Raw genomic sequence first — 15,869 nt, forward strand, 5'->3', positions numbered from 1 at the left:
TCGTGTCTTTCTCTTTGAAAATGAACATTAGTGGTGCCAAGTATTGTGCAAATTGCCCTAACGCTAACATAATCTCTGATGCTTAAGCTTTTCTTGCCTTTTTAGCTATCGCTATTTTACAATATTCGCTATGTGTAGCCTATAAATAACAAAAGTATCTTTATTTTACTCTTGCAGCTTTGAATGTAAGCCACCACTGAAGCGCTTGTGGCAGTTACTGATAGGAGACGAACGAGAGACTTCATCTCACCGACCATCACCATCAGTTGTATGCAGATGAAAATATGTAAATAAAACGATTAATGCTTAAGAGGTTGTCAAATACCACATTTTTTTAATTTAAAGTACAAACTTTATAAACCATTAACAACTTTTCACTCAAGGAACAATTAAAATGTTGAAGTGACTGTATTGTGATTGTTTACCTCTCTTTCTTGAACCTTTTTGAGTTTTTATGTAATTGTTAGTAGCAATTAATAAATTTAAAAAAGTTAATAAATTGTGTTTAAACTATACAGTAGTTTGCAGTGTCTTTATTGCATACAAAATTTGTTAAAAATAACACATACTTGACACAAATTGTGTATTTATAACACAATAGTGTGTAGAAAAAAACAACACATTTTCTGTGTTAGCTGGAATAACACACTGGTTGAGTTAAAACTAACACAAAATGTGTTGTCCTTAACTAGACACAAAGGTGTGTTAAGAAACAACACAGGCTGTGTTGTTTTTAACACATCCTTTTTAAGAGTGTATTAAGCTTTTTCACTTTTTGTATTTTAACCAGTGTGTAAAAACATCTACAAAGTGATATTTAGTTTAAAAAAAAATCCCTTTTCAAGAACTACAACGAATGGACTACAGCGTTTGTTTTCCGGATGTCACAACGCGGTCCATTCGAATATCATTCAAATAAATCAGTTCGGAAATTAGAATCGTTGGCTGGTGGGGAGGGATGAGGTGGGGGATTCGCCTAACTTTAGTGATGTAGCAAGGGCAGCTGCTTCTGGGATGCTTCAGCGAGCCGCAGGGCAGCTGGTATAAACGCGAGCATTGACTAAAGTGTCCGTGAACCTCTCCGGTAGCCGTGCTGGAGCCGCGCTGTTGACGTGTGTGGTATAGAGTGTCAAAACACATGGGGAGCCGTGGCTGATATAAACACAAGCATTGACTAGAGTGACGATCATCAGTGGTCACGTCAGAGCCATGCCGTATACGTGTGCAGTGTGTGGTAAGAGATTTATTCATCATACAGTGTAGATAGCTTCAGTAGCCTTATGTTGGAGCTGATTTCGGGCGTGTAAATAATTAAATAAATTAGCACAATGATGATAATATCATGTATCGCGATCTTGCAGGCTGACGATAGGACCAACACTACTGTAGCGTTTTTTTTACTTACCCTCCATGGATCCTAGGTGTATATGATTTCCTTCTTTCAGACGAATGCAGTCGGAGTTATATTAAAAATAATCCTGGCACTCCCAATCTTTAGAACGGCATAGACAAGTGTTTCTCTCCATCAGTCCAAAACAAGTCGATCCTTAATAAAAAGTGCCTCATTAAAAGGGGTCATTAAAAGCCTCCTTTAGTGATCTGATGTGTTTTTGTTAGAAAAATATCCATATTTAAAACGTAAGAATTACTTTAATCTAGCTTGCGCTAACAGTTGTACACAGAACTTGCTGCTTTGGGAAGGGGTGTGGCAGGACTGAAACACTGTCTAAGCTGTTCTCCAATTGCAACGCAGTGGGACTGCTAACCAATCACAACTCATTTCATTTTTCGGAAGGCGGACATTCATCAAACCCAGAACTAATCGAGCCATTTGTGCCAGCCTGGGGAGAAAGCTATTGTAATAACGTAAATTATGTGAAAAATAATGTGTTTTCAAACCACCAAGCATGAGAGCATGTTCTAGTGCACTCCCAAAACAAAACAAAGACTTTGCTAAAGAGCATAATAGGAGCCCTTTAAAACACGAACTGTGCTGTTAAGGTTATAGATGCTCCTGCTAAACAGGCTCCTTTGATTTCTGCTTTTTGGATGAAAAATCTGCACATTTTTAGAAATGTGTTGATTTCAAAATGTACTGACAGCGTAGGCAGAGCATAATGCACATTTTCTGATTTTACCAGAAGCTCTTCCACATCAACTACAGTATTAAAAATCCTGTTTGTCATACAAATTCATACGAATTGGGGAATTCATACGTACGATTTAGCCAAAAACGTCTGAGTGAGGTCGTGCAAATTCATCACCTCGTAAAATATGTACAAATTGCTGTGAGATTAGGCTGTCATGTTTGAGGACTAAGCATGAAAAGGTGAAATGTTGGGATCCGTGATTGCAGCCATTGCTTTTCTATAGCGTGCCTCAGTGTTGTAAGGAACACAATTGTTGAAATTTAAGAAAACAATTGGTTGGGACTGTAAGTTTAATTACACTGGCTCTAAATCATTGGCTCAACTACTGGTTAAATTCTGCAGAACAAAAATCACTTTATTAAAGCTCACAAAATAATCCGTGGTTAGTTTTATCCCTTCCGGCTGTTGGCTCGGGATTCAGATAGATTATATTGCACTCAAACTGGTAGTTAAGACGAAAGCAGATATAATATGCACAGGTTTTTAGAAAAAACAATAATAAATGTGAGCCCTCATATTTCACATTTATCCATAGACTGGTGATACCTAACAATAAATCCTCAGTGCTGAAAATACTGCTGTAGAAAAACCACCAGGATGTTCATGTTCAACTGTAAACAGGTCATTGACTCGCCATCAAATATTTACAAAATTCTATTGTGGGCTTTTGAGGCCGGATGCGCCTGAAACAGATGGATTGTGCACATGAAATGCACTCTTCCAGAAATATTCCTTGTGATTGACATGTGTGCTTATAGTGTCCATGGAGTCAAAAGGGACAGGCATGAAAAGCAGTTTGCTCTGCTTATCTGAAGAGAAAGAGAAGATGCCACTTGAACTGTGCCTCAGTGTAGAAATAATTCATTTCTTTAAAAAAACTAATATATTTCTATCATGACAACTCTCAGAGTGTTTAGCATGGTAATGTACATGACAATACTGGATTCTGATTGGCTGGCAGGTATGCAGTAAAACAGTTTAATGCAAATGACCATGAAATAAGCGGGATAATCAATGGCTTGCTGTGCATTAATGAATTTTAAATGCATGACACAGAGGCAAAGAACCACCCAGCACGAAGCGAAGGCTGTTGATTATTGCTTACATATATGAATACAAAACTGCTAAAGAAAACTGAAATTTTAAGGTACTTTACAAAAATGTCACAGGCAACGTTCTCTGAATTCCTCAAAGGTTTGGTTGTAGATAAGGAATTTATGATTAATGAAGCTTTTTGTGGAATGCTTTAGCTTATTTTCAGACTATTAGTGTATTTGATTCATTTAGTTTATTTAACTTAAAAAAATTGTCTCCACTTTTTACATAGACAACATTAAACAACAAATAAATTAGTAGTAGGAGTAGTTCACTTTCACATATCAATGTCTTGTTACAGTATTGTTTTAGAAATCTGTGGTAATTCAGCCTTTCTAAAACCTTGTCAGTAATTTAAAGATGTCCTGCTTATTCAGTAATAAATCACATCAGGAAAATAAATTAGAAACACAAAGTTCGGACTGTATTCAGTTGCATAAATGGTTGTACTTTTCTCTGACAGGGTTTTGTGTACTCATTTCCACTGTATTTTCCTTTGATAAACTCGTCAGGGAAAGTAACACTTATTGATGTAATTTGTGAAATGATTTGGAGGCTCTTTTTGATGCTCTTCTTGTTAGAATTTGGTGTTGAATAGATCCAGGTGCATCTCATAACTCCTCTTGGCATGTTCATACGCCCGTGTCCTCTGAGAGCAACAGGAGACATTTATACTATCAGCACTCATAGACCAATTAACGTGTGCGCAATGACCTTTCTGCCCCACTGTCAGCGTAACACAAACCAGATTAAGGGCCTTTCAATGTGCTAAATGAACTAATTAAAAAGCCCTGTAATAAACAATGAAGCACATCTGTTGATGGTTGCATGAGTAATCCAATGAAACACCTAATGATGTGAAAATCAATCCCAGGTAATTAATGATATAAGGTGCATTTTGTCCAAGGGGGCAAGGGAGGCAATGTCTTCGCAAAAACATTCAGATGAGAAAATTGGTGCAGTACAAAAACAAACATGGCAAAATTATAGAAAATTTATTTAAATGAATTAAAAGTGTGGTCACATTTACTGCTGTGTTTGGTGATTTTACTCGGGGGAAACCTAGTTATTTCAATACTTTCCACTGCTTTCTCGTTGGTCATGTGAGTTCTTTGAACTTGCCAACAGAAAGCCGCCTGGTTTTGAAGTGATTTCTGTCTAAGCTGTACTTCTTCTGCTGACAACGGAGCCTCTTTGCCCACAAAATATTGTTAATGTTTCCCTTAAACTCACTTCAGTTGTCATTGAACTTATAAAGTGAGGCACGAATTCCACATGCCAAAGAAATTGTGTAAACTTTAAATGCAACTGCAATGTAATTTATATTGGACTAAAAACCCAAACAACACACTTGACCTTAGCTCCACCACACAGTGAAATGACATCCAACGATCTGTCAGGAGTGATTATTAGTGCTGGAACATAAAGGGAATTTGATTGTTTCTTAGATCAGTGCTTCTCAACTCCAGACCCACTGCTCAGCACATTTTGTATGTCTCTATTATGTGACATAATTGGTTCAATTCATGAGGCTTACTCCTAATGAGCTGGTGATCTGAATTATTTGTGTTTAATAAGAAAGAAAAAACAAAATGTGCAGAGCAGAGTTGAGAACCACTGTCTTAGATTCTGCTGTGAATGTACTAATGATAATGATGATGCTCTTCTCTTCCTGTAGGTCTGGTGACTGGGTTTTCTATGAGTCCACCCACCCTTGACAACACCAAAGACCAGCTTGTGATTAACGCTAACGACACACTGACCATTACATGCAGGTACAATCAAATGATCTATTAATGGGTACTTGACCTTATATACTAAACTCTTTATTAAAAACTTCACTATCATTTTGTCTTAAACAATCTTAAACAGCATTTATTTATTTTAAATAAAAGTTAATTAACCACACCACAGAGCTATTTACACTAGTTAAGGTCAAAAGACCTTGACCAGTTACAGAGCCTAAAATTGACTTTTACATTTATATCAGTGTTAATTTCGTTTCATCCTAATTTTTTGTCAACAACATTTTTTCACAGACGATAACGAAATGAAAACTCGTTCTGAATGACAAAAACTATGATGAAAATCTATTGACATTTTCGTCAACGAATAAAAACGAGACGAAAATGTTAGAGAGAGACAATTTAGGAAGAGATTTATTCGGAACGAATCTGCTGCGCGGTAAGGAGGTTAGATGCGTACATATATGAACTGTATCATAGTCTTTTGATCAATCCTGTGGGACATAAGCTAGCATACATTTGCTTCACATCTCATAAAACGTTCAAAAATGTCATCTGGGAGGAAGAGAAAAACAGAAATTTGATGACGAAAAAGACAGCTAAATTCGGTCCGGTTTTCTGAGTTAGAACGGAGAAATACACAAAAAATGATGTTGAATTGTTCCATTTTGATGAGTATTCATGGTAACACACTCGGTTACATCTTAGGTAAACATAAACAATTGGGAGACTATCAGACGTGTATTGCATTCGGTTTTAAAGGGACAACAGCCTAATTTAGTTGCTATTTTCTGTGGCATTCATGTTAATAAACCAACAAAAGAAAGTCAGAAAATCACTCACTGCTCTTGACTGAGTCACTTTAGTTGCCGTAATAAAGATGAATCTGAATTCATTTATATAAATAAATGTCCGCTCAAAGTTGTTATAAAGAATGCATAATTAGCCTTTATAAGTATTTAATTGAAAAGAAGACCATGTTCTTGTTTTTTTATGAGAAGTGGTTTCATTTAATTTTAATATAAAGGCATGTTGCATGTCACAGCAGTTAAATCGGTGTCTATTATGATAAAACCTTAATATGAAACCTATATAATGAGTTTGGTCATTTCAGAGAAATGTTTAATAAATGCATTGCACTGTAACTAAACCCATTAGATTTTAGCTGCATAAATCTACTGTAGATTTAGTCGACTAAAATCTTATGATATTTAGTTGACTAAAACTAGACTAAAACTAAAACAATTCAGATGACTAAAACTAAATGGCATTTTAGTCAAATGACTGTGACTAAAACTAAATCAAAATTTGCTGTCACTGATTTATATACATTATTTCTGTTACTCTTATTGACACTCTTATTTATGTTGATTTAAAAAAGTCCATGGAAACGTTAAACAATGACTATCCTAAAGCATCTAGGTTATTTTTTTTTTGTTGGCGTCAAATGGGATAAAATTTCTAGTTAAATAAACAGTCAAGACAGATTCAGTCATTTTTGATTGAATAGTCGGATAAGCCTGTGAGCTATTACGAAAACAAGGAAAATGTTGAATTTGGAAGTGATTGGATGGTACGATTAGAAATAAATGTGGTTTGAACACGCAGGGAGGCGATCCAACATATTTAGCTCTAATCCCTTCAAAATTTACAGACATTTCTCACCAGGAATTTCCAGAATAAATAGTTTTTTAACAATTACAAACATATACCTTTGAGAGAAAAGCATATTTTTGGACCACCGCATAGTGTGACCGATGAACAGTGTTACGCAAACTCATGGCTGGCATTCAGAAATCACTGTATTTCATAATCTGATTGAGGAACACATCAGGTTAAATGTCAATTTTCAAACATTACTGTTATTACTTTTCAAAGCCTAGAACCCAGGATTTAAACAACCACCCTCCTCTAACCTTAAGGATTACATTATGGCGTTCAAGCCAATGCTCCATTTGTGGTACAAACCTTAATGTCATATTAAGAGAGTTGTACTGTTACTTTTCTAAATGTTTAGACTTATAAAAAATCTGCATAGATTTACACTGAAGGAAGGGCCTAGATGAGGAGACTTAATCTTTATCTAGTCAGCAATAGTCGGTTTTGTCAATAAGATAAACTGTTGGGGTATAAACCACTTTTTTACTTAGAATTTAGACCCTCAAGTTCATAAACATTTAGATTGGCACTGATTTTAATGTGATCACCTGACCCATTCCACCAGGGGACAGCGGATTCTGGACTGGAGCTGGCCTGAAGTGTTTTTGAGTAAAGTGGAGTTTACTGATCGCCAGGATCAGCAGTCACCCACAGACACCCCAGGCCACAGAGCAGTCAGGGTGCAGGAGTGTCAAGGGGAGCCTGGGAAACCCTACTGCAAGACCTTAATACTGACCAACACCCAGGCCAATGACTCAGGATACTACCGCTGCTTCTACCAGGACATCAAAGCTATCATCGATGGGACCACGGCAGATAGCATCTTCGTCTTCGTGCGAGGTGAGAGCTGTAAACAAACTTCCTTCTTATTAGAATTAAAACTTCTTAGTCTTCTTATTATATATTAATAATACATTCTGGTTGTAGCATTCCGTTTTGGTGAGCTGTGATATATATACAGGGATGCACATAAATTAGAAATGTTGAATGTTACACGGTTGAAGGTCAGTGGTTAATTAATTATATTCCCAGAACCCGAAGTTAAAGATGTTTCCTTGTCTTAAGAATAATACATTTATTTATATATGTGTAAAAACATTTGTCACTGTTTTTTTCCTTAAGGGGAGACACTGCAGGCAAAAACACTGTTTTTTCATGCACCTGTCAAGTTTGAGATTTTGGGCTTTTTTTTTTCAGACTAGTGGTAAAAAAACATCCAAAAAAACATGGTTAGGTGTTTCTTTTTTGGCACTTTATCTATTTGTGTCAATAGATTTCATTTACCATTCCTTATTTTTAAAGGCTTTTTTCTCAAAATGAGTTTTTTTCTCCTACACTGAGCCATAAATCTCCATTTCAGTAGCACACCAAACTTTTTTTATTCCTGTCTATATCCTTTTTACAGAAGGATTTGTTCATATATAATTTGCTTGATTTTATACATTTTATTCCCCCCCAAATTGTAAAAATATATTGTTTTCTGTGTGTTCTAAGTTTTTTCTGAATTATGGAGTGACATAATGAGATACCCAAAATTCCCTCTGTAAAAACATTTGACTCTAATATGTCAAAAAAATTAAACAAGAATTTTGAAACTGACCTCATCCAGTGTTTAGATTTTTGTACTATAAATGTATGCAAATTAGCACATATTTCATTAAATAATGCCTCACTTGCATATTTAAAACTAACATTTTAGAAAAGTTGTAATACAAAAAATGTTTACAATTATCAATGTAATCAATCAACTGGGTAAGTAAGGTATAACTATTAGTTATTTTTTTTTACCCTATTCACCTGCAGTGTCTCGCCTTAAGAGTTGAACTATGAGCTTGATGGAACCAACATAAGTGTCTACATATGAAATACTACTGTAATATCACTTCTTTGTGTAATATCATTAAGGATATGTTGTGGAAGCGTAAGGACAAATTTACTTTATTTTAAAATCACATTACTTCATATGCATTTAACCAGATCATTAAAGTAATGTAAATTATGTAAGTAAGTAATAGGAAGCTATAAATGGTGCTTAAATGTTGTTGTTAGAATGGACCTGCAGTTAATGTTAAGGTTCTGGACAAATGGACTGCAGTTCTTCCTTGTTCTTTAGATCATTTGTGTAAATACATACTTAACCTTTGAAAGTAGTTCTGTTTAGTTGAATATCAGTGTCTGGTGCCTTCTGTGGCATTTTCCTGAGGCAAACCAAATCACAAATCCCATTTTTATTTGAATCCCTTCAAAGAATGCTTGGCCAGGCTATCTTTGTATAAAGATACAAAGATTCTTTTTTCTTTGGGTAACAGACAAAGACATCATAAACATCTAATTCAAAACATTACCCTGCTTCAGAAGATCAGAGAAGATTATACATGAACATGCTTCAAGCATGTTTGGTTTACCCTGAGATGGCCAGGGATTAGGAAAGAGTTTTATACTGAATAAACTAAAGATAAGAATGTATCAGATATCTGCTGATATCAGCACTACTGGGAAAGTACATTTACCGTGTCACCCTGAAATTATTATATTAAGTGGCTTCTTCTTCTTAGTGATATTTAGTGCCAGTTTATCAGGAAGTGACGATTTTGTTCTCTTTGGCTCGTTGAATGGAAACGGTGCTTTATTCGCAAATGTTACTGTTCCATCATTAATGAGTACCTACACAAGAACAAATGACTAATGCACTATTAACTTTCTAGTAGCTACTATCTACTAACAAGAAACTCAAAGTAATGGTGCTCAGTTGAATGTGGTAGTTCACTATTAACTACAATATACAGTATCGCACAAAAGTGAGTACGCCCCTCACATTTCAGCAGCCATTTTAGTATATCTTCTCAAGGGACAATACTAAAGAAATAAAACTTGGATATATTTTACAGTAGTCAATGTGCAGCTTGTATAGCAACCCTGAAATTGACTTACATTACAGTGGTCAGGGTCATACAGAGGTTTTTCGAGATGGGTTCCATTCGGAAAAGGCCTTGCAAGGGTCGATCAATGAAGTTAAGCACTCGTTCTGTGTGTCAGGTGCAGAACCTGGCTTCAAAAAACAGATGCATGAGTGCTGCCAGCATTGTTTTAAAGGTTGCAGAAGTAGAAGGTCAGCTTGTCAGTGCTCAGACCATACGTCGCACACTACAACAAGTCAGTTTGCATAGGCATTGTTCCAGATGGAAAACTCATCTGAAGCTGGCTCAAAAGAAAGTCCACAAACAGTTTGCTGAAGATAACCTGTCCAAGAGCATGAATTACTGGAACCATGTCCTGTGGTCTGATGAGACTATAAGATAAACTTGTTTGGCTCAGATGGTGTCCAGCATGTGTGAAGATGCCCTGGTGAGGAGTACAAAGAAAATTGTGTCTTGCCTACAGTCAAGCATGGTGGTGGTAGCATCAGGTCCTGGGCTGCATGAGTGCTGCTGGTACTGGAGAGCTGCAGTTCATTGAGGGAAACATGGATTCCATTATGTACTGTACATTCTGAAGCAGAACATGATGCCTTTCCTCCAGAAACTAGGCCGAATGGCAGTTTTCCAACATGATAACCCCAAACACACCACCAGATGACAACTGCCTTGCTGAGGAATCTGAAGGTGAAGGTGATGGAGTGGCCAAGTATGTCTCCAAACCTGAACCCTATTAAGCACCTGTGGGGCATCGTCAAGTGTAAGGTGGAGAAGCACCATGTGTCTAATTATAGAGAAGTGTAAGAGGATCCCAGCAACAATCTGTGCAGCTCTGGTCAATTCCATGGCCAGGATGATTAAGACAGTGCCAGATAACAATGGTGCTAACACAATATATTAACACTTTGGACAGGTTCACTTGTACTCACTTTTGTTGCCAGCTATTTTGACAATAATGGCTGTATGTTGAGTAATTTCCAGGGGACAGTAAATCGATACTGCTCTAAAAGCTGCACATTGGCTATTCTAAAATATATACAAATTTAATTTCTATAGTATTGTCCCCTGAGTAGATATACTAAAATGGTTGCTGAAATGTGAGGGGTGTACTCACTTTTGTGACATACTATATGTGCTTCATAAGTACTAATAAACAACTGTAAAAAAATTTCACCAGATTTAACTTAAAACCTAAGTTAAGCAGCTGCCTTAAGTTTTTAAGTTAAATCAGCTTAAAACTACAAGTCATTTGAACTTATTACAATAAAAATTAGTTGATTTAACTTGTGAGTTTAAATGACTTAAGTTGATTTAACTTAACATTTTAAGGCAGCTGCTAAACTTAAGTTTTTAAGTTAAAACTGGTGAAAACTTTTTACAGTGTATGCATGTATTCTATGCATGCTAACAACTGGTCAAGAGTTAGAATTGGTCCCCAAACTAAAGTGTGACTTTTACCTTTAAAGGTGCATAAATTATTAAAATTAATTTTATTTTTCCATACTGTTGAAAATAACAAAAACATGCAGGTTTGGAACGACGTGTGTTGGTAAATAATAAGAGAATTTATGGTTGAAGTCTTTTTTAACGATTCACAGGGGGATTGTTTATCTTCGTAACACAGTCCAGCTCTGTATTTGTAACCAATTGGTTTTCGACCAGTTGATCAAAGCGTCAGCTGACTCACTCAATCGTGTGAAATTCTGGGTTATTTCTCCTGACAAGATGCCGAAACGGTTTCCACAGATCTTACCAGGGGGCTGATCAGAGCCAGCTGAAATCACAGCTATAAATTAGCAGTGAGCGTAAAGCAGAATGGCACTTGGCTGCATGTGGCTTCAGTTAGCCGCTTATAGGTCCCGCTGTCAGCGTTATAGCTACATGTCATGCCCTCCAGTGCCTCCAAATCTCTTCGGAAGGCACCCTCAAAAAAAGCAATCCACCTCCTGAAGATGATTTATGGTGACGTGCCATAACTGTGAGAAGTTGTATATTTTTCCTGTTATGTCTGTGTATACAGACCACCGCGGGGCAGAAACAAACCTCAAGATACAAACCTTTTGTTTGGACTCCGACAGCTTGGAGTGATTGCTTTTAGCTGCGTGAGAAAAAAACAGACTCGTTAGAATAATGGCGGCTTTAGAGACTCACCAGGTGATGTTCAAAGAAAGACTGTGACTTCCAGATGAAGAGATTTATTTTAGCATCCCACACATATAGATGCTGACCAAGACAAAAGGCTGTTATTAAGTGGTTTAAGGAGCAGTGCTGGAGATTGTTGATGAAGCTGTGTCATAAACATTTGCACTCTTAGGTATTTCAGATGATCCACAGACTAAATCTGGTTAAAAACTGTATATTCAGACAAAGACCAGGTGAAATGTTAAGCCTTAAAGGGGTCCTATTATGCTTTTTAACTTTTTGAATTTTAGCCAGTGTGTGGTGCGAATGTTTGGGCATAAAAAACATCCACAAAGTTACTAATCTCGAAGTCCACTCCAAAGCGGCTAATGTAAACACAATAAAAGCCTCCTTTATATCCATATTTAAAAATATAAGAATCACTTTAATCTAGCTTACGCTAAAAGTCACATGGAACTTGCTGCTTTGGGAAGGTGCGTGGCAGGACTAAAACGCCGTTTAAGCTGTTCGCCAATCGCAATGCAGTGGGACTGCTAACCAATCACAACGCATTTTGTTTTTTGGAAGGCGGGCCTTCATCAAACCCGGAACTAATCGAGCCATTTGTGCCAGCCTGGGGAGAAAGCTATTGTAATAATGTAAAATATGTGAAAAATAATGCGTTTTCTAGTGCACCCCTAAAACAAAATACTTTGTAAAAGAGCATAATAGGCCCCTTTTAACTTAAAAGGCATATTCTAGATTAAATACTTAAGCTTTATCAACAACGTCTGTGACATGCTGTTGATTGGCACAGAAAATCATTTTGAAAAATGTGTGTGGAGTCATGCACATACAGTGGTCCAGGAGGCACGTGTAAAGTGCCACCATCAAATGTTTAATATATGCACAATGTTTTGACAGTATGACCATGATTTAGTATAATTTGAAGTATTATCATCTACTCTATGCAAGTCTGTGAATGTAAACGCTTCTAGCTTCACAAGCGCAGCATGTTGTCACACCATAATTCATAACGCATTGCAGGCGCTTGCAGCATTCTCAGCATTGCAGCAAGAAGCTCTATAACAAGCATTAGCATAAACTGTTTCCTTTTACTGTCATATTTCACTATGGCCAGGGTTTAAATTGGGTCTGTCACGTTGAATAAGGATGAGGTCTGGGTCCAAATGCAGGTGAGTATTTTTAATGAAATGAAAACAAACTAAACAAACAAAAAGGCCAACACGGCACAACTAAACATAAACTGAAATATAAAATAAACAATATCAGGAACAAAATCAAAGGTCAAGGAACTCGGAACACAGAATACAAACAGGACTAGAGACAATGCAGACATGAATGCGGAGTGAGCAGTGAGAGTTCTTATAGTCCAGATAGTGCACAGATGTGGGTGATCAGTGCTAATGACAAAGACCGGTGAACACAATCAAGGAAGTGCAGTGCAAGAACAGCGACCTCAGGTGGCTGAGGGAAACCCACAGCCCCGATCATGACAGGGTCGGTGCGGCCCGATACTGAGCCCTGGCACATAGACTCCAGGGCTCGACGTTAACGCTTTATTAACGCCAGACAAGTAACCTGATTAAAACATAATAACCAAAAATAACTAACCAATCACCAAAACACAAGTATTACTCAGTCAGATTTTATTATTAGAGTAAGTGGCGAATACTGCATATAGCTACTGTATATAATGCATGTACTGACGCCGGCATAAGGTTGGGCTGCTGAGGCAAGCCTCTCTAAGAGAAATCAAAATGCGCAACACAAAGAAACAGCATTCTGAGGTAAAAATTCAAAATGGAAAGTTTTTATGGTAACATTTTATAATAACGTTCCGTTGTAAGTCTTTTATAAGCGATTAGTTAATGATGAAATAATCATTTACAAAACATTCACAAATGATTAATAAGTTATATGCTAACAATTTGTGTGTTTTGTTAATTCATTTACAAGTCATTTACAAGTTAATTTACAAGTAATTAATTAATGATGAACTAATTATTTACAAAACATGACTATGTGTTTATAAATTATTAATAAGTGATATGTTCATTTTATTGTAAGTAATTTGCTAACGATTTACCAATTTGTCCTAAATTATCTTAAAAAATGGCATATCATAAAATAATCAAACAGATCCTTATTAAATGGTTAAAAAATTACTAGTTAACCCCTTAACCCCCCATTTTTTAAAACAGGCGTGAAAGTGCACTATCCAAACTTAAATTGTTGTAATTCATGAACACTTTGGAATACAGATCTAAGGTAGGTCTCTTTATAAAGAAAACAATCAGCAGATTATCACAGAAGCGAAATAAAAAAAAAAGTATTAAATTACAGAAGTTTAAATTTACTGTAAAGAAAATACACTGTACAATTTTGACTATATTTTATATAAAATACATATTTTACATAACAGGTTTTATGCTAAAGTTGATATCAATTTGAATTCTTACATCTAAATAAGTTATTCCAAATTTGAAGTTGATATGAAAAAAGAGGTTCCTGTGAAAGCTTGTTTAGGGTGTTATAAAATACAAAATAACCTTATATAATTGATACACTACATGGTGCATAGTGCATTAGTGCATAAGTACATAGTGAATAAGTGCAGAGTGTATAGTGCGTCATTTGGGGTGCAGCTCATGTTTGCCAGAGAAGACATTTTTACCCTCACCAGTCAGCCCTTACATTGCAGTACACACTACAAAGTATTAAAAAGCTGTTGTGTAAACGCATGAATAAATAATTTACAAGTCTTTCTGCAGCCCCTAAAGTGTAAGCAATTCATCATTTGTAAATGTGTTACACATCATTTATAGATCTTGCAAATGATCTGGTGTATATAAGGCATTTACAACACTTTCTGCATCCCCTAATCTAAAGTGTAAACTACTCATCAGTTGTAAATGTTTAACAAACCTGCCGGTTCCAGGTTGTGTGGGTATCAGGTGGGTATACACACTGGGTGAAAGACCTTTGAATAATGAGTAAAACATTTACAACTGATGAATTGTTTACACTTTAGATTAGGGGATGCAGAAAGATTTGTAAATGATTTATTCATGATGCGATCTTCAGGGAAGGATAAACATTTAAATGATTGATATTTTAATTATTTTTAAGTGACAAATAATATATTAGCTAGTAACGTTTTAACCACTTACTAAGGATCTGTTTTTTTTATTAACTTATGACAGATTTGTAAATTGTTATCATATTACTTAATCATTTATGAATGCATAGTCATGTTTTGTAAATGATTAGTCAAGTCAAGTCAAGTCAAGATTATTTATACAGCGCTTTTTACAATAAGTTGTGTCAAAGCAACCTTACAGTATTAAAATAATAAAATAAAATGTCAATAATAATGCAAGAGTTCCATATTGCAACAAAGTCAAATTGGGGAGGACTCATCTGGTTCCCATGGCCTTGTGCTGGTGGCCGTTTAGGGTAGGAGTTCTTTCTTGATGATCTGTCTCTGGGGCTCATCTAGTTGACATGGTAACCGCTGACATTCGGCTGTAGGTGTTGATCCACCATCTGCTCTAGGTTTGGACTGGATCCGGGGGGACTGCAGTGACCATCTGATCTGGATACGGACTGGATCTGGTGGCTATGGTGACCTGGGAATAAGAAACAAACAGACTAATATTAATGTAGATGCAAGAGTTCCAAGTTGCCACAAAATCAGATTGGAGAGGACTCATCTGGTTTTCGCTGTCTTGCGTTGATGGCCGTCTAGGTGATGAGGTCTTCACTGATGATCTGTCTTTGATGTGGTCTCTGCTGACATTCAGGGCTGTAGAGGATATCTCTGGGTGCTGATGGGTACGGACTAGATCCGGGAGACTGCAGTAACCGTCTGATCTGGATACAGGTGGCTACGGTGACCTCGGAATAAGAAGGAAAGATACTAATATTAGCGTAGATGCCATTCTTCTTCTGATGCAACGAGTACATCAGGTGTTATAGGAAGTGTCCCTGGTTCCGGTTGACCTAAATAATGCAGCCTAACAAACCTTTAACGGATTTGGATTATGAAATGTATTAAGTGTAGGCCAGGTTAAAGAGATGGGTCTTTAATCTAGATTTAAACTGACAGAGTGTGTCTGCCTCCCGAACAGTGTTAGGTAGATTGTTCCAGAGTTTGGGCG

The 15,869-nt window shown here is 36.5% G+C and overlaps 1 protein-coding gene across 1 annotated transcript in view; it reads left to right on the forward strand.

Annotated features, from left to right (window-relative positions):
• LOC141289008 (vascular endothelial growth factor receptor 3-like) overlaps nucleotides 1-15,869 on the forward strand; it is a 52,588-nt gene that overhangs the window by 8,795 nt on the left and 27,924 nt on the right. Inside the window, exons 2-3 of the mRNA XM_073821199.1 lie at nucleotides 4,924-5,020; nucleotides 7,215-7,489. Coding sequence (XP_073677300.1) covers nucleotides 4,924-5,020; nucleotides 7,215-7,489 — 372 coding nt within the window. The remainder of the gene's footprint in view (nucleotides 1-4,923; nucleotides 5,021-7,214; nucleotides 7,490-15,869) is intronic.

This window comes from Garra rufa, chromosome 16 (assembly GCF_049309525.1).
Source record: "Garra rufa chromosome 16, GarRuf1.0, whole genome shotgun sequence".
NCBI lineage: Eukaryota > Metazoa > Chordata > Actinopteri > Cypriniformes > Cyprinidae > Garra > Garra rufa.